This window comes from Calonectris borealis, chromosome 1, assembly GCF_964195595.1.
Source record: "Calonectris borealis chromosome 1, bCalBor7.hap1.2, whole genome shotgun sequence".
NCBI classification, from domain to species: Eukaryota; Metazoa; Chordata; class Aves; order Procellariiformes; family Procellariidae; genus Calonectris; species Calonectris borealis.
In genome coordinates, this window is record NC_134312.1 from 132746891 (window position 1) to 132772350 (window position 25460).

The 25460-nt window shown below is 39.5% G+C and overlaps 1 protein-coding gene across 1 annotated transcript in view; it reads right to left on the minus strand.

The window, feature by feature from the left end:
• The window catches only part of CNKSR2 (connector enhancer of kinase suppressor of Ras 2), a 223333-nt gene that overhangs the window by 158208 nt on the left and 39665 nt on the right, over nt 1-25460 (minus strand). The window contains exons 3-4 of the mRNA XM_075139373.1: nt 14577-14779; nt 1462-1549 (exon numbers count right to left, since the gene is read on the minus strand). Coding sequence (XP_074995474.1) covers nt 1462-1549; nt 14577-14779 — 291 coding nt within the window. The remainder of the gene's footprint in view (nt 1-1461; nt 1550-14576; nt 14780-25460) is intronic.

Here is a 25460-nt window from a genome sequence, read left to right on the forward strand (position 1 = left end):
ACAGCCACCACCGCTGGCACCTCCATCCCAGTTTAAGGCAGGGTGATGGTGGGGAGTGTGGGCAGCTGAAGGATGGGACTGGCGGGGCACCCCTTGGCCCTCGGGCCTGGGAAGCAAACAGGCACCCTCGCTGTGTGGCCTGTGGGGAAGGAACAGCCCACGCTCCATTTCCACATCAAAAACCCCACACGTAATTGATGGAAAATTATTATTAATAATAATAATAACATAGAAAAGTGAGAAACTTTCATCTGCCAAAGTTGCACACACAGGACTGGCAATACTGCTCTTCTCCAACTCAGGTGGGAGGCAAACCCAACTAATCATCAGTGTTGTGTCAGTGTAATTTATGAAAGGGTCAGAGAAAAATGCATTTCTTTTATAAAAGGAAGAGTATCATCCTACAAAGTCGTGCCAAAAGGTCATAGGAGAAGTTTAGCTTTGCTCAGTTTGGAGTGATACTTCTGAAAACCATGAAAAGTCCCCTCACAGCTCCTACCTAGCCCACTCTCTCCCTTTTTCTCCACTCCACTTTTTCAAGTGCAAACACTCCCTCGAACTTCTGCTTGGCAGCAGTGGTCCCTTCACTCTTCTGTTGCTGAACTGCCAGGAGAGGCAACGCTCTCTGGACCCTTTTCCCTCCCGCGTGATGGGCACTGCCGCACCGCATGGTCAACTGATGGTATAAGATGGTACCAAGGCCCTTCACAGTCACCAGTAGCAGACTGGTCTCAGAAACTCATGCATCAGGGTAAATGATGATGCTCAACTGAATAGAACTACTTTAACTTCCTAGGTTATTTCTACAGAAACTGGTATCAACATTAGTTCGAACTTGCAGCAAAAGCGACTTTTCTGTATCAGCAGAACAACAGGCAAAGATAGGGATAGACCCAAACCACACAGAGAAGCAACAGAATGGTGGAGAAGGTTCTCTAGATTGCACTCCCAAGCGAAGCCCGTTAAGCAAGTGCTTCTCAGTACCCACTTCTGAATTTCTTGAAGGTAGGATGTACAAAAATGTATACAAAATATTCTAGCCTCATGAGGACGTGTCATCTTAACAGGTGTCTAAATGATATGAATTGTATGAAAGAGCAGATGACTAAAGTCCAATACATACAGACCTTTTGAACCAGTTAATTAAAAATTAAAGACAAGATATAAGAAATTAAATATGCACATTATCAAGTAGATTTCGTAAATTTATAGTCATGATATTAGACTAGAGAACCCAAGGTGAATCTTACTACTGAGATAAGCAGAGGCATTTACACAGCACAACCCAAACTAGTATTAGAAAACCAGGAAGCAGAATTTTTATAAAGCATTTACTAACTACTAGTATTCCCTTATTTTTGTTAGACAATGATATAGACAAAGTAATACAAATTGTGTGAAGAAGGTAACGGCCATTTACAATTCAGGAAAAAATAAATTGCTAAGCAGATGGTCTCATACCTGTTGTACTATTGTTGTTAGTTCCAGACAGAGCTGTATGACATTATTTCTTGTTACTGAGTAATCTGTGACAGCAGCAAAAGGTGATCTAAAAAAAAAAAAAGAAGAAGAAAAAAATGTTGAATAGCACTAGCATATATCCACTTGCTTCACTGGTGTACAATGCGCTTAATACACGTTGTTTCTAGAGATATTAAAATCACACAGAATACCCAAAATGTACTACTAAAATTGTAAAATACAGGATATATATCCATGGAAAATGTTAATCTCTCCTTAGTTTTGCCATTTTTAAGTTCCTCTTTAAGAAATTCCATTTATAAAGGCATTATTTCTCACAGCCTTCCAGTTTACTTCTGGACTGCCTTTACTCCCCTGGAAAAAGCCCACCTTGCCTTCCGCATTTGTCTGGGAACACCCTCATAAAGGCAACCAGAGGCACTGCTTCTACCTGATGTGAATGGTGTCCAGATGTGAAACAGATCAGAAAAGCATTTGGCTGATTCACTAGGATTCCTGGGACCTGATCTAATACCTGGTAAAAGTACTGGAGGGACTCAGAAGAAGTAAAATCTTTATCCAAAGGGGAGAATACCATTTAGAGCCAGAGATGCATCAACGCTCAGAAGCAGCTGCAAAGGCTAAACTGGAGGCACAACCTAACATCCCCCCACACTGTGCTACAATCAGAAGTGCTTAGTGAAATGAAAAGTGTAATCCAGCATTTAGAGATGTCACCTACATATATCCTATACCTTAAAACTTCATGTTAGAATGTTTAAAATGCTTGCCTACCTAGAAGCTTGCTTGTTTTCTAGAGGTATTGCTAAAATCTATTTGTTAGTGAGGTTGGCAGTCACCTGATTTCTGTACTACAAGTCTGTGTTAAATTATTAACTCAACTTGGCCTATTTTCTATATTCAAGAAGTAGACAAACACCAGGCAGGATTGATATTTTCTCCAAAAGGAGTCAAGATTCTGACTTCATCAGTGTTGCAAATGAGGTTTTTATGGGAATTATTAGCATCACAAAGATGGCATTTCTTCCTAATAGACCTGCTTCAAACATTTAAAACAAAAAAAGGTGACAAAGAACCACAAGGATTGTAATGTCTGAATAAACTAACAACAGATCACCCAATGGGCCAAGATCTCTAAACAATACTTTATATGTGGTTGCCTTTAAATTAAGCTGGGTGACTAGTCCCTTCCCCAACTGCCTTCTTTCATCACATCTTAGAGTATACATATTCACATATACCTTTAAGAGTTTTACAGCGCTGGCTGGTATTATGCCTTTCTCATTTAAGCCTAAAGACAAGTTTACAGTACAAAGAACTCTGCTATAAGCATGTCCAAACGATAACTACAAATACAGTTCTACTGGTTCTTAATAGGTTTCTAAATTTCTTTTCCATATGCAGAATTACTGAAATTTTAGTGCAGGCAGATTTGAAAGTGTCCATTAATAAACACATGTGAATTTCCCTATCTCGGGCTGCTGCTTCTAAAGCCCTCTTTCTTCTCCAGGGCTCCCAATCCAGCCCTGATGGTTCATAAGATAGAATGAACTTTGAGGTGCACACTCAAGTTTAGCAGCTTTAATTTGATGTAATACATGATACAACAACATAGACTTTCTGCCCGTATTTTCTAGGGAGAAAAGCAGTACATTCTTTTTAAAATAAAAGTACAGAAATTGGAAGCTAGGCAGAGTTTAAGAAACATAAAAGAAACAAGAGAGTGAGAACTTAGTAGACAGCATGTGGAGAAATTCCAAAAGGTGCCTTACAAAAGCTATTTGACACAGACATATAATCACAATTCAAAGTCCAACTTTTATGCCATATATGGCAACTGTACAGTAGGTACACACTACAGCAGGCCTACCCACAGACACATGCACAGAGTATTACTGAAGTTCAGGAGACATGTGAGCATATTAAAAGATAAAAAGTAACTGAACTGCTTGGTTATGAACCATAATTGTGTTTCAAAAAGTACATTAGCCAAGATGTACAAAAACACTGATATTTTTCCTTTCAAAATTGTAACTGTTGAGGCTCTGAAATCTACCTGAAACTTTGATTTTAAAAGGTCATGTTCATTTATGAACTCACTTTTTTTGAAGATGAATGGAATCAAGCCAGCAAATGGTATTATTTTACTTTAAGTATGGATGTTAATACAATTTGATCCTCAAATTACACAACTGGAATCTATTTGACATTTCAAAGCCTCCAGCATTTCTCTAAACAAAATCGCATGGTAGGTTTTGACTCGTAATACTGCATCATCTTCCTTCATACTTTTACAATTTAGTTTGGTTTCACGGTTCATGAGGAAAATAATGACATTTTTCCATCATTGCTCTTAGTGAAGATCGTTAGAAATGCCCCAAATAAACTTTGTTGACATTAAAGAACAGGCAAAGGGACTGAGACATTACTCATTTTTGTTACATTGAAATTTACATAGTGAAGTTTTACTGAAAACAGCATGTGAAGCAGGCAGCAAGGATGTCAGCAGGAGGGAGAAGACTACTAAAAATCAACAACTAATATGTAATATTTTGAAAAGTGCTTCACAACTTGGAAGGATAAGGAGACAGGTCCATGTTATATGGACTTTGCTCCTGCAGAAAACGTAAGGGGTCCTCGAGCTGCCTTGTCCATAGGTCTCTGTAGCTTATAAACCAACTCCCTCACATCAGGTTCTGTGATGTGTCTCTGGGGGATTGCTGCAAATTGGACCAGTAAAATTGAAATTCCCTTTCCTCCCCCTCCCCAGTTTAGACCACTTCCCTGGAGGCAATCTGCACGCACAACTATACAGCCACTACTGCATAAGGAGCTGGGGAAATGGTAAGGACAAAAGCCTCTTTAAATATTTACTACCAAAGGGAATGTATTTTGATATTACATCTCAAGGCTCAATTTCAACAGTGAAAGTCCAGCAAGACTTAGTATAACAACAGGCCAGCAGTTTCAACCAAAACATCAACAGAAACTTCATTGTAGGATCCCTGATTGGATTTCATAAAAGACACAGGGTGAAACACCCATCTGACAAAAAATGTCTTCATTAGTAATATATCCACTGATTGTAATTTTAATACAGCACAATAGTATTGACTTGCAACGAATGAAACAATATGTATAAATGCAAATAAAGCCTACATACACTACAACTTTTCAACTGGCTGCTACACACTTTCCTTCTCAAGGCATCAGAAACACACCAAGTAAAAGTAATTCCTTGCTTAACTGGATCACTTCTCTCTACTTTTAAAAATTATTTCCTTGGCTTGGCTGAGCCATTTCTATCAAATTCCAATTTCTACTCTTTTCTTTCAAAGCCACACCTTTTGCAGCCCCTTGGACCTTTAAGTCTCAGGTACCTCCTATGGCTCCAGTGAAGCAAAGTCCCTGAGAACAACTGCAATTTTCAACATGTGTCCTGTCCAATTCAGTGCTCTTTAAGTTAAACAAGAACTAAAGAACTGCCTTGGACTGGCGCCATATGTTGCCCCACTTCCCGCTGTGACATGACATTGATCTCAGTGTCCCCTTGTCTCACCTCTCTGTCAGTCATTTCCAAGACTTTTTCCACATACATTTCCCTATTCGTGGAACTTTTTTTACTCAATTTCTCTTGTAATTAATTTGTTCTTCCTTCAAAAGCTCCCTGTGATTCTCTTCCTTTGCAACACCCACATAAAACACCTTTGTAGCTCCACAGAGCACCTACCTGACCACACGCCCTTTCCATTCATTTCCTGTTCCAGATCTCTGCTGGTTTCTCCTTTCCATTCTTTGTCTACCCCTTCTACTCCTGATATCTTAAGAGAAGAAGATTTATGCAATCATATCGATACTTCCACACACACATGCAGAATGTTTTTGCCCTTGTTCTCACCTTTTCTCCCGCCTTCTCCTTTCCAACATTTGAAGCCATTAGCCATTTTCAAACCACTTTCACAAATGGGTGGGTAATAGGCTTCAAGGATAATTAAGTTCATGCAAGTTTTGTGATCATGCATGCAGCTGGAAAAGTGGAAGCCTCTTAATTTTTCCACTGTGCGAACCCACATCGCAAGCCTGCACATTATTAGAAACCACAGATTCCAGCTTCTAAAGAAGAGCTTCTAAATACCTCATTCAGAAGGAAAAAAACTTACAATTGCTGCTTTTTTTTTTTTTTAACATTAAAGTCAATCAACTTCAAGACCCTAATCTATAGGAAATAAGGTTTCCCTAACACCAGGCATGACAGAGCCTGGTTCTTTGCACGTTTTTTAAGCTGGTGTTTGAGATAAATAATAAAACACCTCTGAAACATGAATTTGTTAATACATGTGTAATGCAGGCTGTAATACACATGCATGTATGTATACACTTTTATGAACTGAGACCTAATTAAAATCTTTAGCAGTATCAGCGTCTTTCAGAATGAAAAAAATTCACATTATCTAACATTAATTAATTGGTAGAAAAACCAGCTACATCAATATAGCACAGCTAAATCCTTCACAGAATTAAGAAATAATATGATTCAACAACTATTAATACTCACAACTACTGATTGCACATGAAGGAAAATCCTTCCCAAACAATTAAAAAAAGATGTGTATTGTGAAGGATATGCATACTCTTAGTATTTCTACATTACCAACATCTTCAGCCTCATATGCTTTAGCCTCCTCATCTGTGTTCTCCATATAACATTTGGTTAAGGGAAAATGATACATAGAAATAACTATTTCACTTTTAAAAGTTGCAATTTGGACAAATACAGGCTGTTGTTAGTAAAAGCATTGTCCCAAAATAAAAGTGAATCATATTTCACCACTAGTCGTAGTACTGAGCTATTTTATAACAAAAGACATTGTGAGGGGTTTTAAAACCAATATCATACTTATTTTAGCATCCTAAGAAGGGAATACATCCTCAGAGCAGTTTGATTAAACACAAAAGTCCAAAATCTTTTAAAGAAAGAGGTACCAAATCAGTAATATAACTCAGTCTTCAAAGGTAACACATTAAGCTCAACTAAAAATCTGAATGTACAATATTGTTGCATATATATTTGTGCCAAATCCATCTAAGATTAATAGTTTTAGGTTTTCATGAAACATTTTATTTGTATTTCTAATGGAACTACTTTATATAGAATCACGGAAGAATGCAGTAAAATTCACATGGATAAAGGAATTCTTTAAATGAGTGCTCTGTTAAACATTTACAGCTGTTTCAGTAGCACAATACGGTTAAGTACCATAGCATTCTTAGGCAGCACTTACTGACAGGTTTGGCATACCATTCAAACAAGCATAAAGGGAAATGCATAAAGGAAACATAAGATTCACAGGTTTAAGACTGAAAACCAATTGACAGAAAGTGCATTATTTGTGTGGTGAGTAAAGAATCGCTAAACTCTTTGGTTTCTTTTTGTTTGGGTTTTCATTTGTTTTCCCTGCCATCTTGTGCGCAAACCAGATTTACCCTGTCAGGACAAGCAATAACCAAGCACGGCTAACAGGACTGTATGAAGTCTCTTATAAAGGAGACTCTAAACCAGTAACACTTTCTTTGTAAGTAAGAAGTTATGGGCTTGCAAACATTCAAGCATAATTTTCCCAATGAATGCTCCTCTTTACTTAAAACTACAAAATAGTCACACCATAAACACCACCAAGGCGCATTCACCGAAAACAATGAGACAAAGAAATCCAGCTGAACACATTTTACCTACAGTGGAAGAAAATGTATGCATTGTGTATGTCACCATGGTGAAAAGAGGGAGATCCATTTTTGAGCGGGGAATGCGTTCTGCCACCACAGTGCTTTCATACAAAGCAGGCTTAAAGAGTGCGCTGAAGCTGAACAGCTAGAATTGTTCATACATAAACAAGAGTATTTACATCATTGCAGTCTGCATTTCTTTGTAAACAACAGAGCATCACTAAAAAAAGTTTACACAGCCCACAGTGAGGCTTGGAGGTCCTGTTCTGCTGTCCAGACTTAACCACTGAACCATTCAAATGTCTTTAACTTTAGGCACAGATTTTAGCCTTACTTAATAGGATTTATGTACACAGAAGTGCTTTGCAGAATATTAGCACATTTAAGCCCATGCCAAAATGACTTGCCCACCTGGGGTTAGAAGTCAAAGAATTACACCCCACCACTCTCTGAATGGCCCTAAAAGCAGACCTAGACTCGGTGGAAAGGCCTTTTACTCTGAAAATTTATATTTTATTACTACTGTCAGCAATTTGACCCATATCTTTTATACGACCAACGATTTCTATGGGGGGCTTTTTGTTCATCTCCTTGTTTCATTTTGTTCATGTATCATGTATCCAGACAGCAGTGGTAAATTAATCAGACTGGCGCACATTTGTCAGCCTGCTAGCTTTTCTCTGGCCACAGCACTGAAAGTCTGGAATACAAAATCTATCTCCACAAGATCTCTTTGTTCCTACTACTTAGACTTCAGTGTAATCTGCAGCAGCAGTTTAAGTTTTTTATTTCCAAAAGGGGGATAGTACTCGGGTGAAAAACAAGGGATACAGGAGAGTTGCTGTGAAAGACATATTGAATCACTGCCCACACAGATGGCCGAGTCAAACAGTACACTAAAAAAATCCAGTGTTCCTTGACAAATCCTAATTCACGACCATCAAAATCTGTGACACAACAACAGACGCAAAATGCTGTAGTAGTTATCTCATGGGAAGTTGATTATATTTTCTTAAATTCTTAATTGAAAAATAAACTGCCGCATTATCTTAGTTGTGTCTTTAATGAAGACTCAGGTAAAGCCCTAAGAACAACCATCCCTTCCTCGCTCCTATTCTCTAAGTCCACATTTATAGTTTATACAGATATTGTTACTATTTGCTAAGATCCAAAACATTCTTCTTATTCTGCACAAGATATATGATATGAGGAGTCCTTGCTTCAGGTAATACGGCCCAAGCACTACAAGAGTAGGTAGGAGCAGGAAGCCCAGAAGCACAACTAAGAAATTTTTCTTGCTTAGTGCAGTTAGCAGGAAACACAGATTTCCAGGGTGTCACAGATTTTCCAGTGTGGTGGAGGTGAATGAAGACAACATATCAAACGAAGAGCAACATGGAAGATGGCACCAGCAAAAGCAAGGAATGCAAACAAGCTGTGTGCTGGCAGAGCAAGGAGACAAGATGGGAAGAGACAGAGCTCATGCAGCTGCCACCAAATGTCACCCCAGGTCAGGTTCCCTCAGGATCCTTCCTCTTTCACAAAGAGCATTACAGTTCCTCTCAGTTAAGACTATAGTAATGAGCTCTACCTGTTAAATCTAGCTGTCCCATGAAAGAAAAACATATGATGTACATTGGGACTTGAAAGGGGAAAATGGGGTGCTTAAAGGATGTGTAAAAGATGCTTTTGCTCCCAAGGCTGCCTTCACTTTGCAGCAGCCTCCGACTCGTTAGGAGACAAACTCAACACTCAACATTGTGCCAACTTCTGAGGAAAAGAAAACCTTCTCTCTGTCTGTTAGATGGTTTGGTAAGTTCTAGGAGAAAAAGTATTAGATGAATCTGAGCGCCCTTCACTCAGGACTCATCACAATTTCAGTAGTACAACCAACAGGTAGTAGCAAATTAGCAGAAAAGGAATGAGATGTGAGTACAATATAAGAGCTGGCTGTGTCTTAACCAGAGAGTAAGTTAGTTATAAACATTGCTGAATGCTTTAAACCTGGAGCTCAGAAGAATTTTCTGGGATCCCTATGATATCATTGCTTTTCAGTTCCTATTTGCTTCTGGACAAAAACTAGGAAGTTTTCACTGGTGTCACTGAATACGCAAGTAACATGGTAAAATCCTAACATAATTTTGTTAAAGATTAAAAAAGTAGTTTGATTCTCAAAGTCCTCCATGAGTTCATTTAATTCAGAAATCTCAAAGGGGCAGTGAACACTGACACTTCCACACACAAAGCAATATTTTTACAAAGTGGTTTTCAGGTGGACTGTAATTGTGGGCTGTAAGAACAAAACCTTACCTGGGATTAACAGAAATAAATATGTCTAATTTCAATTTCAATTAAATGTGCAGATACTACTGGACATACTACTGTACAGAAAAAAAAAATTTTATGAGGTTAGAGATAGCTTTATGCCACAAAAATGCAATGCATTCATGTTGTGGATCCAGTGGATTCACAGTAGTGAATTCACTACAGTAATCCTACTTTAATCATACATTCTTAAAAAAATCTCTCTGTTATACCTTATGTTTAGCTTGAGGTACATAAAACTTTTTACTCAATTTTTATTTTCAGATCAGCTGCACACATTTTTCAATTCTGTTTTTTCTTCATTCATTCTAATGGTTCTCTTTAACTATTCAGTTTATTTTCCTTTCAACTATGTTTTTTTGATCGTCAGCATTCCGGTTTTCGTAGATCTTTGACTACCTATTTTATATTTTTGAACACTGTACTAAAAAAAAAAAAAAAAGATGGAGATCTGCACTCATTACATTTGCCACCTGGCTTCCAGACTGTAGCATACTTTGTGGTCAGGAACATAAAGCAGAGAGTTTTCCTTGCTTGACCAGAGTGCTGCTTAACAGTATTTATCTCCCTCCTGCTTTGATACCAAACAATAAGTTTGCATAAAATCAGTTGCCCAAACTTTGAAAGCAAGGTTGTGTGTGTTTTCACTGTAATTCAAAAGAAACATTGAGAAATACATTTATCTCAGCAAAGGAAACACATTGCGCAGAAAGCACTGAGGTTTCCTCCCCAGGATGGAGTGTGTCAGCCCTGTAAAAGGCAGGAGAATTTCCAGGAACCTGACACGTCAGAGAAGGAGGATTCAGAAAGGTGGCATATATTACTATTCCAAAGAATACAACTTTCATGAATTACAGAAATAAAGACTGAAAAGAACACCAATGATCTAACTGGAAGTCTAGAACACCTGGATGACTGTATAAATTAATCTCTAATTCTTGAGGAGTATCACTGGAGACATTTTGTTGCCAAGTTGCTTTGAATATCAGATAAGTAGTTTGTTGCTATAGCCTAAAGCATGGTTTTCCATCAGCCTAAAAGCTAAGTTAATTGTCAAGTGGAAATGCACATACTTTCACAGAAGACTCTCATAGTTTTTCAAGAAAGCACCAATCTCATCAGCAAATTGGCTTGGAAAATTTTGAAGATTAGGGAAAGGGTATAAACCAAAACATTATTAAACTAAAACATTTTTTTTAAGTCTTCTGGAAGAGAAGATAGATTTTGTGGGCTGAGAAAGTAACAGGAAAATCAGTCTAAAATCAGTCTAAAAAGTTTAAGGACATAATCTATTAGTGTGATGATAGTTTGTTCACAGGACGTTATTGGAGAGCTATTTCACACTCCTCAAAATCATCAGACAACCTCTTTTGAAAATAGCTAGAATTCTCTACTAAATTTTCCAACTCCTAAATGAAACAAAACCAGAAGACTTCTAAAGCCTGGCAATAAAAGCTACCCTAATTTTCAGTAAAACTCAATCTCTGACATACATCTGGAAGTAGGACTGCTCCAGGCAGAGACCTGGTGTCCTTGGATCGGCCCTGCACAGTGGCACTGCAAAAGCCACAGTGAAAGTAACTCAGCAAATCACAACTCTCGCACTCCTTTCGATAATTGTGCCTGGCCTAACAAGGTCCTTATAGATTGTAAATGTCTTACAGAAACATCATAAAAAGAGTTCGCTAGAGCAGCAAGTGAAGCACAAGTCGTATGGAGTCATCACCATTCCCTACACATAAAAAACACATCATTGCATTTCTATGCAAGGCAGAGCCGCTGCTAGCTGCTTTTTCCAGACGTGACCCAAGAAACGCTGCATCGGGGCAGTCTAGTATGGCTGTTACAATGGGGTGGGTAACCCAAATAGCCACTTTACTCCTCCAAATGGTTTGCTCTCCCCTCTCTTACACCCCAGAGATGGAACTGGTGTTAGAAACCAACCAGAAAACTAAGATTTGGGGCCCAGATTTAATAGTAACAGCTGTGCAGAATAAAATTAAATCCATGTTCCTGACTTTAAATACTTTATTTTTAAAATCTTTCTATCTCCCCCTAGTGGCCCCAATAGTTCTTAGAAGGAATATCATAAGCAGAATCCTATTGATCTCCAGATGTTCCCACTTCCTGAGAAAAATGCAGTCATTGGCCTGTCTTCATCCTAATTTGGGGGCTTCACAACGAAGGAAGAACAAACCTAACCAAAATACCCACACCCTCATAAATCAGAAAAGTCTTCAAATGTTACAGAAAACATTTGCCAGAACCAGGTGTTTAAGCTACACAGATCTCCAAGAGGACTTTCCCAGAAATCTGAATGAAATTAAAATATCACTTCTAGGAAGCCTTCTTTGGACACTAAAGACAGCACTGCTAAAAGCAGGCTACCACCATGGCTGCCCTCACTTTTAATTTCTTGGAACTCCTGGGTCTGATCAGCTATCATTTCAGAGAAATGCAAAAGTCATTTTGCATTTTACTGGGAGTAGAATTGATATGCATGTTTTTAGAAATTATCTTAGAGATCTTCCCCCACCAACATTAAAACCTGCTAACAGAATTATCTCTGACAAATACAGTATAGCTGCCTTTATAAACATAATTTTATAATTCTCAACACACTTCTGAGCTACAAACAAATTTTACAGACTGGATTTGTCTTTTAATACTAGAAGTGCATAATTTGGGTGCAGTGCACAGTACCACAGTGACACATTAGTGCTCAGATGCAGATGTTTCCTAGCATCAACAACTACTTTCTTCCTGAAGTTCAACTATGAAATTCATACTAAGATGCCAAAACCATTGTTTTTCAATGTATGAAATGTATATATATATGTGAAAGTTTACTTTTTAATACCAGACTCTCTTATGCAAAAAAACCCAGCTTTGTAACTAACAGTCTTTATCCGTTAGCCACAATTCCAATGAGAAAACAATCAAGGTTATTTCTAAATAGAAAGAAGTGGCAAACACTGATCTGCCTATGCAAAAGAACATGGTTTTCTACTGTTCCTTCTGTACAACAACAGGCAGAGCTAAAAATATATTCCCAATTTTTCAAGTCTCAATACTAAACTCTTTCCATGAGATTGTATTGCTTCTCTGCGCAACTAATGTTAAACATCTAACTAGAAATTTAGGAGCCCAACTTTAAGTACTCTGGTTTTGAAACTTGGGGAAAGGGTAGAAAGGGAGGAGAAAAGAAGAAACAGCGGTAGCTGCAGCCTATTGAACAAAAGAAAGAGTTTGCAGTTCAGCTTAAGAAATGGAAAAGATTCATGCCTCACCTAAACCTTTCATATGGAAATCATTTATGGGACAGAAGCCAGTTTTCCTCAGGAAAATGAAACACAACAAAACCCACAGCAGTAAATCCAAACAATTCTTTCAGAGTTTAAGAATTACACAAAGATCGTACTCTGAACAAAACTTCAGCTGCTGGATACAAAATAAGATACACCTTTAAATCAGGATAAGCATTTTATTTTCACTGATAAAAATGCACTGTCATGCATTTTATTAAGACATACAGATAGACTAATTTTAACCACTTCAGGAGTTTCAATGATCATCTTAAATACCTGCATATTACTGTTGTTATCATTAGAAAAATGTCACTACAGATACAGTAAAGGAGAGCACATAAGTCCTGGTCCCACATAGTTCCTAGGTAATAGAAGTAGAAGTATTAGACAGTTCCAATTGCATCTACAGTTTCAGAGGTATTTCACTGCCACTTAAAAAAACGAAAATGCAACATAGAATCATAGAATCATAGAATCATTAAGGTTGGAAAAGACCTCTAAGATCATCCAGTCCAACCGTCAACCCAACACTGCCACCAATGCCCACTACACCATGTCCCTAAGTGCCTCATCTACACGTCTTTTAAATACTTCCTGGGGAACTCAGTGACTCAACCACTTCCCCGGGCAGCCTGTTCCAAGGCCTGACCACTCTTTCAGTAAAGAAATTTTTCCTAATGTCCAATCTAAACCTCCCTTGGCGCAACTTGAGGCCATTTCCTCTTGTCCTATCGCTGGTTACTTGGCAGAAGAGACCAACACCCACCTCGCTACAACCTCCTTTCAGGTAGTTGTAGAGAGTGATGAGGTCTCCCCTCAGCCTCCTCTGCTCCAGGTTAAACAACCCCAGTTCCCTCAGCCCCTCCTCATAAGACTTGTGCTCCAGGCCCTTCACCAGCTTCGTTGCCCTCCTCTGGACACGCTCCAGCACCTCCATGTCCTTCTTGTGGTGAGGGACCCAAAACTGAACACAGTATTCGAGGTGCGGCCTCACCAGTGCCAAGTACAGGGGGACAATCACCTCCCTGCTCCTGCTGGCCACACTATTTCTGATACAGGCCAGGATGCCATTGGCCTTCTTGGCCACCTGGGCACACTGCCGGCTCATGTTCAGCCGGCTGTCAACCAGCACCCCCAGGTCCTTTTCCTCTGGGCAGCTTTCCAGCCACTCTTCCCCAAGCCTGTAGCGTTGCATGGGGTTGTTGTGGCCCAAGTGCAGGACCTGGCACTTGGCCTTGTTGAATCTCATACAGTTGGCCTCAGCCCATCGATCCAGCCTGTCCATGCATGTTTAAACAAACACACACACACACACACACACACACTTGTAAGTATATATTGACACCTATATAATGAAAAGTATGATCACGGTTTTGTGAATTTAATACTATCAGAGCAATGAATCTGAGTTATGCAGGTCAAAGTGTTCTTCTATATTAATTATATAACCTAATGATGTCATCCTGCTGCTATATTGTATTTTCAGATATCTGTAGGGTTGCAGTGCATTTATAAGTATTGTACTGAAATGCTATCATCTGAATTGCATGCTGACTTAACAAGAAAAAATTGCTACTAACATCCTCTCAGAATTTTTAAATGAATTCTGCTTCCATTTTAATTTTTTTAACATTACATTTTGTAATTTTAATTTTTTTAACACTACATTTCATAAAGAAGTTGGGGTTTGTGCGTGTGTGTGATCTGGTTACCTGTGACACATTTGGGAGATTTTACCTGTCCAACCAAGCCAGGAGACTTTTAGCTGCTCCAATCAGATCCACCACCGATGTCAGAAAATCATTCGGTAACTTGCGGCTGGTCCTTCCATCATAGTGACCACTCCTCCTCCTCCCAGTGATGAAGTTCTGCAGATTTTTGGCAGATGCATTCAGTTTGTGAGAAAGGGTTTTTAAATTTTCTGTTTCCAAACCATAGTTCTGCATTGAAAAAAAAGACAAAGGAAAGAAAGTTAGCTTTGCAGCTGAACATGAAGTACTGAGAACAGCAAGACTGCTCTTCTGCTTCAAAACTTAACCATTCCTAATAATTAAGGTAGAAATACACCCACTCATTAGTTTTTAAATGTATGGCATGTTCTGTTTCTAAAGTGCATAAAAATAGAACAAAAGAAGATCAAAATTATGAGTGATCTCTTAGCTCGTTTTAAGTGCACTATGAAAAACATCTCAAAACGAACTAAAAAACTAGTCTGGAAGACTGATTTTGAAAGCAGTGCATCACTCTCAGTAGATCTGACGGTTCTCTCAGTAGATCTCATGGTCAGGGATCAGTTCCTCGTGCCTGTACTCACACAGATTCCTAAGATCATATTAGGCAAGAGGGCTTGCAACTAGCAGAAGTACGCAGTATGGACACAGTGTGACACCAAATTACTTTTGGTGGTTTCAGTGAAGGAAGAATGTTCATTACCTTCTTTTTATTCTTCGTAGCAGTGAAGGACCACCAGAATCACAGACCAGAGAACACGGTGCTACTCTGCACAATGTCTGCGTTGCCCTTTTAAAGTCAAGTTGTAAATTTTGCTTCCATTTAAAAGTCAATCTCTTAAACTTAAATTATGTTCCTCAACTGTGCAGCAGAGACAGAAATAACTGTGCAGAAATATTAACAAATAGTACTTGAAAATCCTTCAATTATACAAATGTTGCTGAAACGGCACTAGAGAATGCCCCAATATAATGTTCAATTACAATATCATATAGTACCGTCAGTCATTTTTTATTTCTATAATAGATTTGTTTTCCTCACAAATGCGAAGAATAATAGGGTTATTTCTAGAGATCTTCTTTTGCCTTTGTAAAGGAATAAGCAATTGCATAGACTTGAGCTTATTATTCCTGGAAGAGAAAGATGGGACTTCTGAAGGTGCTCCTTGCCTTAACCACATCACAGGGTTACAACAGGGGGTGCTCACAACTTGTTCAGTTGACAATGGAAAGGGCTACTTACTATTGAAGGTCAACAATTTCCCACCACAAATCATGATGAAGTAGGATGCAGAAAGCCCTGCAGCTGCACACAGAAAAATCCACTTCCTAATGATACCCCCTGTCCTCACCAGCGCTCATCCCAGGCCCCCCGGTTTGGTCCCCACACTAATCTGTCCATAAGGAGAAGAGATAGGAGAAGGGATGTATTTGCCAATGCTAATTTAAGACTGATGAAGCTTATTTACCTTAGCCTTTTTTCTATAGGAAATGGGGGGGGGCGGGGAGGAGATGATTATTTACGGCAGTTGTCATGCTCCTAATCCAAACCATCTACTAAATGCACTTAATCTCCTCTTTAATTATACAGGGACTGCAGGAAGATTACACTGAAGCCAGCTCCGGTGAACTCCCAGCCCTCCCACAATGTCCACTCCCAAATACACAGGAGATCATCACAGAAAGGAGACACTTCAGCACACGGCTTGTCTTCCGTCTCCCAGCCAGACCCACTTCGTGCTTGTAAACTAAACACTCTTTGTGAGGGAGCCACTAAAACAACAGCCATCTCTCCACAGCAGAAGATGGACTTTGGGATTCGGCTTAAGAGGGAAGTGACCATATGCTAAGGTTGCGTTTTAAAAATCTCTGCTGTAACTTCTGAGAGCATCTGTATTTTGGGCAAGGAAGGCTTTGCAGGCATGTTTCTCAACTGCACGGTTTCTGCATAGGCGCCGTCCTCTGCCACCACATTCAGTTCCCAATTAGACAAATAGTTTGGGCAGTGACTTTTCCACCAAGTAAATATTCGATAGCAATTATACAGCAGATAGAGTTAGGTTATAAATAAAAAATTACTAGATGAAAACAATAAATTAAGATGGAAAGTAAAACGTACTTTATTATGCAGCTAAACAGCTCAAAACTAATAACTTATTAAATCAGTCGAAATTAAAGAGATAAACATCAGTTAAAAATAAATTTGGTTTTGCTGCCGTTTTCTGTGGTTGCTGTGGCTGAAAGAGCACAATGGAGATCAAGGACTCAGTAGGAACAAGTTGGGGGAAAAAAAACAGGTTCGTTTTTATTTCATCCTGCTTCTTGAGCATCTAGCTCATTTTGGCAAAATTAACAGGAGAAGAAACAAATGAAATATTCTGGATGAAAGATATGTCACACAAAATGTCTTACAGATCAGCCAAACCAAAGCCCCACCACAAGCGAGCCCCACGACACCCGCACAACATGGCGCTCACCTCCCCAAACATGGGGGGAACGACCGCAAACCCCGGACTGGCCACAGGGCTCCTCACAGGGTTTCCTTCTTTCTGACACACTGAAATGTTGAACTTCTTAATTCAGGGGGCTGTTACTAAGAAGCGATTATCCAAATACCACACTTGCCTTCAAACCGCACGAGGTAAATGTGAGTCTCCTCAGCGGCCACCACGCTGCACCTCCCCGCCCCCCTCAGCCCACGCGTCTCGCGCTCACCAGCGCTTTTGACAGGCGACCTGCGCTGTACGTCTGACCTGGCGGAGGAGGCCTGGCTCCCGGCTGCACATGGCGGCCCCCCGCCCGCCCCAGCGCTGAGCCGCTCCCGAGCCGCGGAGGAGACCTCATCCCTCAGCACCGAAACTCCGTGCCCTGCGTTAAGCCGGGGGTGCGCGCGGGGAAGGAGCCGGCCGGGCCTGGGGCACACGCTCGCCTCCCCAGCCAGGCCACGTGCAGGGCTCACGGCCGGGGAGGCCTCGCACTGAGGCCCAGGCTGGATCCAAGCGCTCCTCCTCAAGAACCTCAAATTACTTCACCTCCCTCTCCTTCTCCGTTCCCCGCCTTTGTCACCTTCTCTGTACCTCATCCGCTCAGAGAGGCGGGTGCTGGGTACCAGCCACCACAGCAGGAACCCCGACAGACAGCCTAGAGGCCTCCAGTCCCACCAGAAAGTAAAACCTGCAATATTGAACACAGCAGACTGAGTAAAAAGATACTCAAAAATTTATTCTACAACAGGAAAATAGGGTGCATTTGTTTCTTTAGAAAACCAGCTCCTATAAAGCTTAGTGGCCTCTTGTTAACATTTCAAGTGATGGCCACTTACAAACATACTCTTCTTCAGATGTCTTTTTTCACTGTTACATATGTGGAAAGAAAGAGACAATGTTAACAGATGTACAAAGTCTATTTTCACACATAATCATCAAATGTGTGTGTTTTCTTTAACATAAAAAAACTGAGGGACAAATTTAATGCCTAAACTACGTATAAAATCCAGTCTTACATGAGGAATGGCACTGATCTCGGTAAAGCCTCCACCTGTAATATGAGACAGATATAGCCAGGGATGGAAAATACAGACATAAATTTCAGACAGAATATGGTTTTGGGCAGCTGTGTTTATTGAAGCCTTCAGGTAGAAGGATCCTAAAACAGCAACCAAGCTAGCAAAATCCTCACTTTGTTTATCACTAATATTTCTGGACCACATTAAAAACGAACAAAGGGTTGCATGCTCTAATATTGGAAAAAAGCTTGCTCAAATAATAACTGCCAAATTTAATCATACTTTATATGTGATAATATACTATTAACAATATGGTTTTCATAGAAATACAATGCATTTATTTTCAAGCAACGTAAGAGGATAATTGCAGGCAAAGGAGACAATTCCCCTTCTCTGCGTTTAGCCGGCACTAACACAAGTTTTTTTTTTTCATTAGCCAAAATAAATTTACAGTGTCTGAAAGAACCACAAAGAAATCTCTGCATGCTTGTAGAGATTACGAGAAGTGAAGCAAGTCTATGCATCTGCTTTCTCAACAAGAGGCCACAGAGCAAGAGTCTCTTCAGAAACACCCTGCCTCAACAGAAACAGCTCTAATGGAGTCTCTTCTGGCAATCACAAAACAAGAACTTGATGAAGCTAAGCTACACAGAGTAATAGCTTGTCAGCAGGTGTTCGAACTAAAGGTGGTGGGAGCTATTAATAGACATTTTACCTGCTAATTACTTTTCTGTGGCTTCACATGACAGTGTGAGTGATGAATTGTAGCTCTTTTCTTCACATGCTGACAAGCAGCAGCTCTAATCACCACTGATGAGTTTTGCTTTTTTTTTTTTCTGGCGAGGGGAGCCAGCCTAGTCCCTCTGCCAGCCCATCCTTGCACCAGCACCACAGGGTAGGAAGAGAGTTCGGTAAACAAACTTTGGAAGTAAAGTGAACTTTCTTTGGATTAGCTTGATCAATGTTCATTAGTTGTTCGATCCCAGTTAAAAAAAAAAAAATCAGAGCTCATTTCATCTCTTTCCTGGGTTAAATTCACTTAATCCTTGCTGGCAGGGAAGTTCCTAACTCACATAGTGCTAACTATCTTTGCCAGCTCAGACAGGGTGTCTAGGAGCTGCTGAGACCTTTAGTTTAGGGTATTTTTATGCTGCCCGTTGCAAGTGCAAAGACATGTCAGCTTACTAAAAAAGCCAAGCTCAGGTACCAAAAGACATCCGGATCTAAACACACCGCAATATGCAATACAGACATAGCCACAGTCCCATTAACAAATCCAGAAATCCCTTAGAACAGATGTCTTGATCACAGCTTTTAGGCAACCACGAATGCCTCTACATCTCCAAGCACAACAGCCACATTAAGTTCAAGGACACCGTTTGACTCCTACAAACAATCCAAGATAAAGAAATGTGCATATGGCCCCTCTGCCTGCCTCCCTAAATAACTGTTTCTTCTCTTTCAGCCCAGAAAACTGCTGGAATCCATGTGGAGCAAAAGGCATGCAGTGACCAGTGCTATCTCTTACTGAAGAGACACAAGATGGGAACTGAAGATACTACTGTAACACTGGTGCTTGGGGCCAAAAGGAAAATAAAAACAGCTTCTCCACACAGGCAGAGCAGATAGCAGTGCTTACATCGATTAATTTCTGCTGCCCCTCTGGAGAAGGCAACCACGACTGTATAAACTACAGAAGGTAAAGGTTTATTTTTCTTTGACAAATATTTGTCGCCACAAACACAAACATTATTTTTTAAAGGAAAAAAATGGCAACCTTTTGAAAAGACAAATATTATAGTCTAGATAGCTGTACTGTGTAATAAATTATGTGCAGTGTATAACAAATTATGTGTAAAGAAATGTAACTTCTCAGTTATGCTTGGTATCTCTCAGTAATACGGGTAACAATCACAAGGATAAAATCGTAAGTTTTCTCTCTGACACAACTTTTTAAAAAGTCTTTTTCCACTTATTCACAGACTGAATGCAGGAGTTTTAGGTAAGAATAGCATATGACTGCTAAGAAATGGACTTAAGATAACCTCAGGCAAGCTTAATTCTGCTCCTCACTATTTTTCAGTGCTTTCATCTTCCATATTTAATTCTTGAGCATCATTTCTGTATGTAATACGTATTGCTTTTAAACAAGCAACCTGGAAACAGTAAAGTTCATAGAGTCCTCAGTTCTCCGGACGCTTGGGGAAATTTTTAAATGAGTAATCAAAACAGCATCACGTGGATACCATGGCACATGGCAGCCATTTCAAAACCACGCCTCAAAATTGGGGGCGGCCAAAAATTCGCCAAGAAAAACTCCAACCTTTGTCTCCAAAGTTGTTTTTTAAAACGAACAAAATGCATCTGAACCTCATTCTCCAAAACACTCGGCTGAACACATCCCACAAAGTATGAGGCAGATAGCTTACCAGCCCAAAGTTGCGAGCAACTGAGAACACAGATTGTCATATGGAAGGTGCCTTATGTAACTTTATACCTCATCAGATCTGCCTACAACATATATTTCTAACGACCCTTCCTCCAGCATCACGAAATGCCAACACTAAGGTTATGTCTCCTTCAAATAGCACTGACATATGGGGTAATTTAGAAGTGCACAACACATGATCCTTACACATCTGTTTCATAAACACAGAATAAGTAGATAAGGAGAAAAAGCCAGATAGCTCAAATGACACTTATCATTTACTGGAATTATTAAACATATACTGATTAAAAGGCAAATGGTTTCAAAGAGTATAAATACTTGTCCTAAATGTTTGCAGTCAGAAAAAACTCAGGTGCATGATACTTATAGCCCTGCAGAACCCAGGAAAGATTAATAATCATCATCATCATCATCCCCTTTCCTGAAAAATGCCCTTCTTTTTCCACAGCACAATCAAGCAACACATCAAAAAGCCAAGCCCTGGTTATGCCTTGTAGCACTAATAGAGCAATTATATAACTATTCTTCTTACTCTTATTCAATCAGCAGATTCTGCAAGACCAAGTGCTCATTATTTTTTTGTTTTTCAACTTTCTCATTGTCCCTAGTCAGCCAAGTGCTCTTATTTCTCCAGAATTCAAACTACCAGTTACATATTCAGTTACATGCATTTCACAAAGTCTTAAACAGCTAATCAGCAGTTCCAAAAAAAAAAAGCAAGTAAGTAGATTGTTACGAACACACTACCTCTTTAAAACATTGTCCATTGTAACAGTCCTTTTTATCCAGTCTGCTTTTAACTAGGGGGTTGGATCTTGAAAGGTCCCTTCCAACCCAAACCATGCTATGACTCTATGAACCAGGGTATATGTTTCGCACTTGCCCAAAACTCCAAACAACCCAAAGAAAAAAGCAACTAAGGAATGTATCTAGGATCCGTAACTGATTCTTGAGGCGGGTGAGAGGAATGACATTCACCCTTTGCATACAGACTTATTTACTGCCTTTGGCATACCACAGGGTTTACTACAGTTCTGTATAAAAGATCTACTAACAACAGCAACAAACATTTTCAACATGATCTATCTGAGCTATCAGAAACCCTCTAACTCCTCAGCTTTATTGATCTGGTGATGGACTTCAGGATTTCCTTCTCTGCAGTTGAGTTACCTCAGGTTGAAGACAGGAAGGCAGATGATATATAAGCAGAACTTTAACTTGCAAAGAGCTATAGTAAAAATGATAAGTAATTTTTCTGCTATGAGCATGCAGAATATTAACAATAAATCCCAACTTCAGTACATACAAATCTCCATTCCGAAATGAAGTCTTCCTCATTTAGCACTACAGTGATTAAGACTAATTTTCACTATTACTGACAAAAGTAGTTTTAAGATCTGACTAGTGATAAGGGCAAAGGAAAGGATTTCTGTGTGAGAAATGGCAAGAAGATGAAATTAAGATAAAAGGCATAATTCTTAAGAGGAATCAAATCATTCATGGGTAAAGTAGGTCTATTTTTTACATTCATTTGCATATAAATGTTTTGTGTTAGTGGTAAATGAGAAGTAATTTCATGCTGTTAGTGCACACCAATGTTTTCTCTGCCAAATAATAATGTTATTTCATCTGCTGCAATCTTCTAGCTTTACAGATTCAAATATATAGTGTATAATAAATTCCTGTGCAGCCATAGCAGATTTAAATAACTTGCATGAAACCAGTACTGAAACCAGTATGCTGTACACAGCAAAAACTGTTGTGTTTTGGTTTTTAACCAAACTCTATTCTACACAAATGCAGATTCCCTGAAGAAGTATTTTACAAATTCACAGGGACTTTACTAAGTTCTTTGGTTATGGAAAACTTTAAAGCATCCAAAAGTTATTTGTGAAGTTTTCTAAATATTCTTATCTTCCCACAACAAAATATTTCCCACTTTAAGGTCTCCTTTTAAAAAACATTTGAAAATGTTCAAAATCAAACAAAACTAATTTAATCTTCATTCAAAAAAAAATGTACATGATATTTTGGAGAAGTAAAGCAAAAAAAAAATCCTCATGCATCAAGGCATTGTGGTGATATGTCAGGCAAACTAGATCATTTTCTTAAAGATGGAAGAAGAAATCTTTGGCTTTGCAGTTTTCAGTCTTTGTATTCTCCAGACAGCAAGGCAAAGGGTAGCATTCTCTGGGGAAAATATGATACCAAGGAGACATAGCTTGGACACTCAGCAAAATATGGTCATACTCAGTTTTGATAAATGAAACTCCATCTCCTGACAAACAGATGATGGAAAAAGAATTACGTGCATTTCTTTGCTTTCTGCAGCACAGTTAGGTATTTCAGGAGCTACAAGATGCACTCCAAACCTGAAGACTGATACAGTGATCTGATGGCATTATCTAAGTAATCTGTTCTTCAGTATGCATTTCTCTTTTCATAAGCATCACCTCCATCTTTCCTCAATTTACTTTCTGTTGGCATTGTTTATTCACATCCAGTTCTTAAAGCAACCATTAAAGAAACAAGGCTTGTCACATTTTATGTATGGATGAAGGTCTGCTACACTGTTATTAGCTTACTGATGAAACGTAAAGCAGTCTTAGACTAGCTTCACTGCCACACACATACTGAAAAGGATCATGTCAAGGCTAGATCTGGGTGGTAATTTTTATAACTGATGAACAAGTGTACGTTTTATTACCTGGGAGTAGCTTGGAGAAAAAATACCATGGTACCTAACTCAGTACAGTTTCTCCTGTATCTCTAGAGTTGGACATGCATTTTTCAACGAGTTTTGAGATGTCAATTATTTTCTGAGATTTTGTCAGTATAAATAAACATGCACATCCACATCAACCAGGAATCTACCTGTTGGTGCCACCAGTGTGAGTTTCATGTCCCAGTTTGAACAGAAAGAGAAGGACAAGAGACATGCCTCGCTGGAAGTAGAACAACTCTACAGGCATATATCTGTCATGGTGGTTTCTCAAGGACTGATTGAAACCCATGCAACAAACTCTTAGCAGCAACGAAATACCATCACAGACCTCACTACTTCTTTCTTTTAAGCACAGAGAAGATTTCATTTATTTTGCCCTTTCTGACATACGGATTTCATAAAACGCAAAACTGCACTGAGGCAAGATAGTCTATTGAACATGCTCCCACCTTCACAGACTGAAGGAGAGAGGGAAGAGACAAACCACATCAGTTATTGCCCGCTCTCTCCTGGAGCACGTTCAGCTTCAGTGATGGTATGTGGTATGTACGCCCCCACCATTATCAGCGAGCGTGACCTGTAACAGCAGTAGCAACTGGGAAAAATCTTTATTCCTCCTTCTCTGGAGCAGCACAGAAAAAGAAAACCTGTGAATCTCACCCCCAGGATGCTTGCTCTCCTGTCAAGAGCACAATATGGCAGACTGGCAGCTACGAGAGACTCTACTAAGATGGATAGTACAGGCCACCATTTGTTCTCTGATTAGGTAACGAACACTGGAGGATCCATTTGTTCCAAGTGCTTATGACAGGAGGGGAATACTGTGAGAGACCACAACCACCCACCCACTTTCTGTCAAAAATCAATAAAGAACATCCTTTAAATAGTGCTATCAATCATAACTGTTTCCCAACTATTAATGTGGCAAGCAGTTTGCCTATTTAGCGCTGTTCAATAGCCTCCGCCTGGGTTAAGGAGGTCCCATGCTCTCTCCATACCAGCCAAATATGCTTGTTCGGGCTCTCCACTGTCCTCCAGGAAGAAAATGTTGCCCCGTGAACTGCAGGCATGCAACATAAGCAGCTGGCTTGCCATTTGCCATATCCACAGCTAACAGGGTAGAAACTGCGAGTAGAAGTTTACTCCAAAAAAATGCTGGGAAGGGGGGCAGGAAGAAAGCAGCTCTTAAAACACATCAGCTATCAACATTGCAGAAGCTTTCTTCATTGATGGCAACTCTGTCTTGGAAACTCTCCCCTGCAGAGTGGGAGTAGGACTGAACAGTGGGAGGTGGTTCTGTCCGCCTCAATTGTTCTCAATGCCAAAAGCCGTTTAGGTGGTCACTCGCTAACCCGGAGAGAATGGGGAGGAGAATCAGAAGTGACAATCCTTCTGTTTTTTAATGATTACTTTAAAATCAATCAGAGATTATGCTTGCAAGGCAAAATTAACATTACTATTCCTACCCCATCATGCCGCCCACCATCTCCAGCATCCAAATAGATCTTAACTCAGTTGGATCATACACTTGTAAGTCATGCCAAATTCTATCATGAAACCTCTGTCAAACTCCAGTGAAACAGAAAAAATAATCAGATAATTTTTATTAAAAAAACCTTGCACACTGACTACCTGCACTAGCAATTATTCTACGTTGGAGAGTCAGAGGCTTAAAGTTCTCCTAAACAATACAGTCAACATTAGAGGCTAATCGGAAGAATGGGCAAGCACTAACCAGGACAGATACTTACTGATGCAATAAAAAAAGGAAAGCCTGTAAGTATAGGACCAATATAGCCAAAAGGATTGTCTCTGAATTAAATTTCCTAAGAGGTTTATCTGATTGGTGAACAATAAATTCAAATTAAGTCCACTAAAATCAATATAACAATCACATTTTGTATCCCTGAGGAGCCATCAGGAGCCAATTGCGAGACTGCAAAAACCTCAGCTTAAATTAGAAGCTGTGATCTGAACACATGCTATCGTCTTTCAGTAATGAAGTTTTCTTTAAGACGAACTCAGAAAAGCAGACAACACTGTATGTGCAACAAGGACCAGGAAGGTAGAGACTTGCTGCATGAATTAAGGGTGCAGTGTTAGCCTTCGCTACAAATTCCTTATTTTATATTCAACTTAGTTCCATACACTTTTGCCTAAGATAAGGGAGCTACAAAGACAAGTTGTGTTTGTTTGTTTAAAGATAACATCT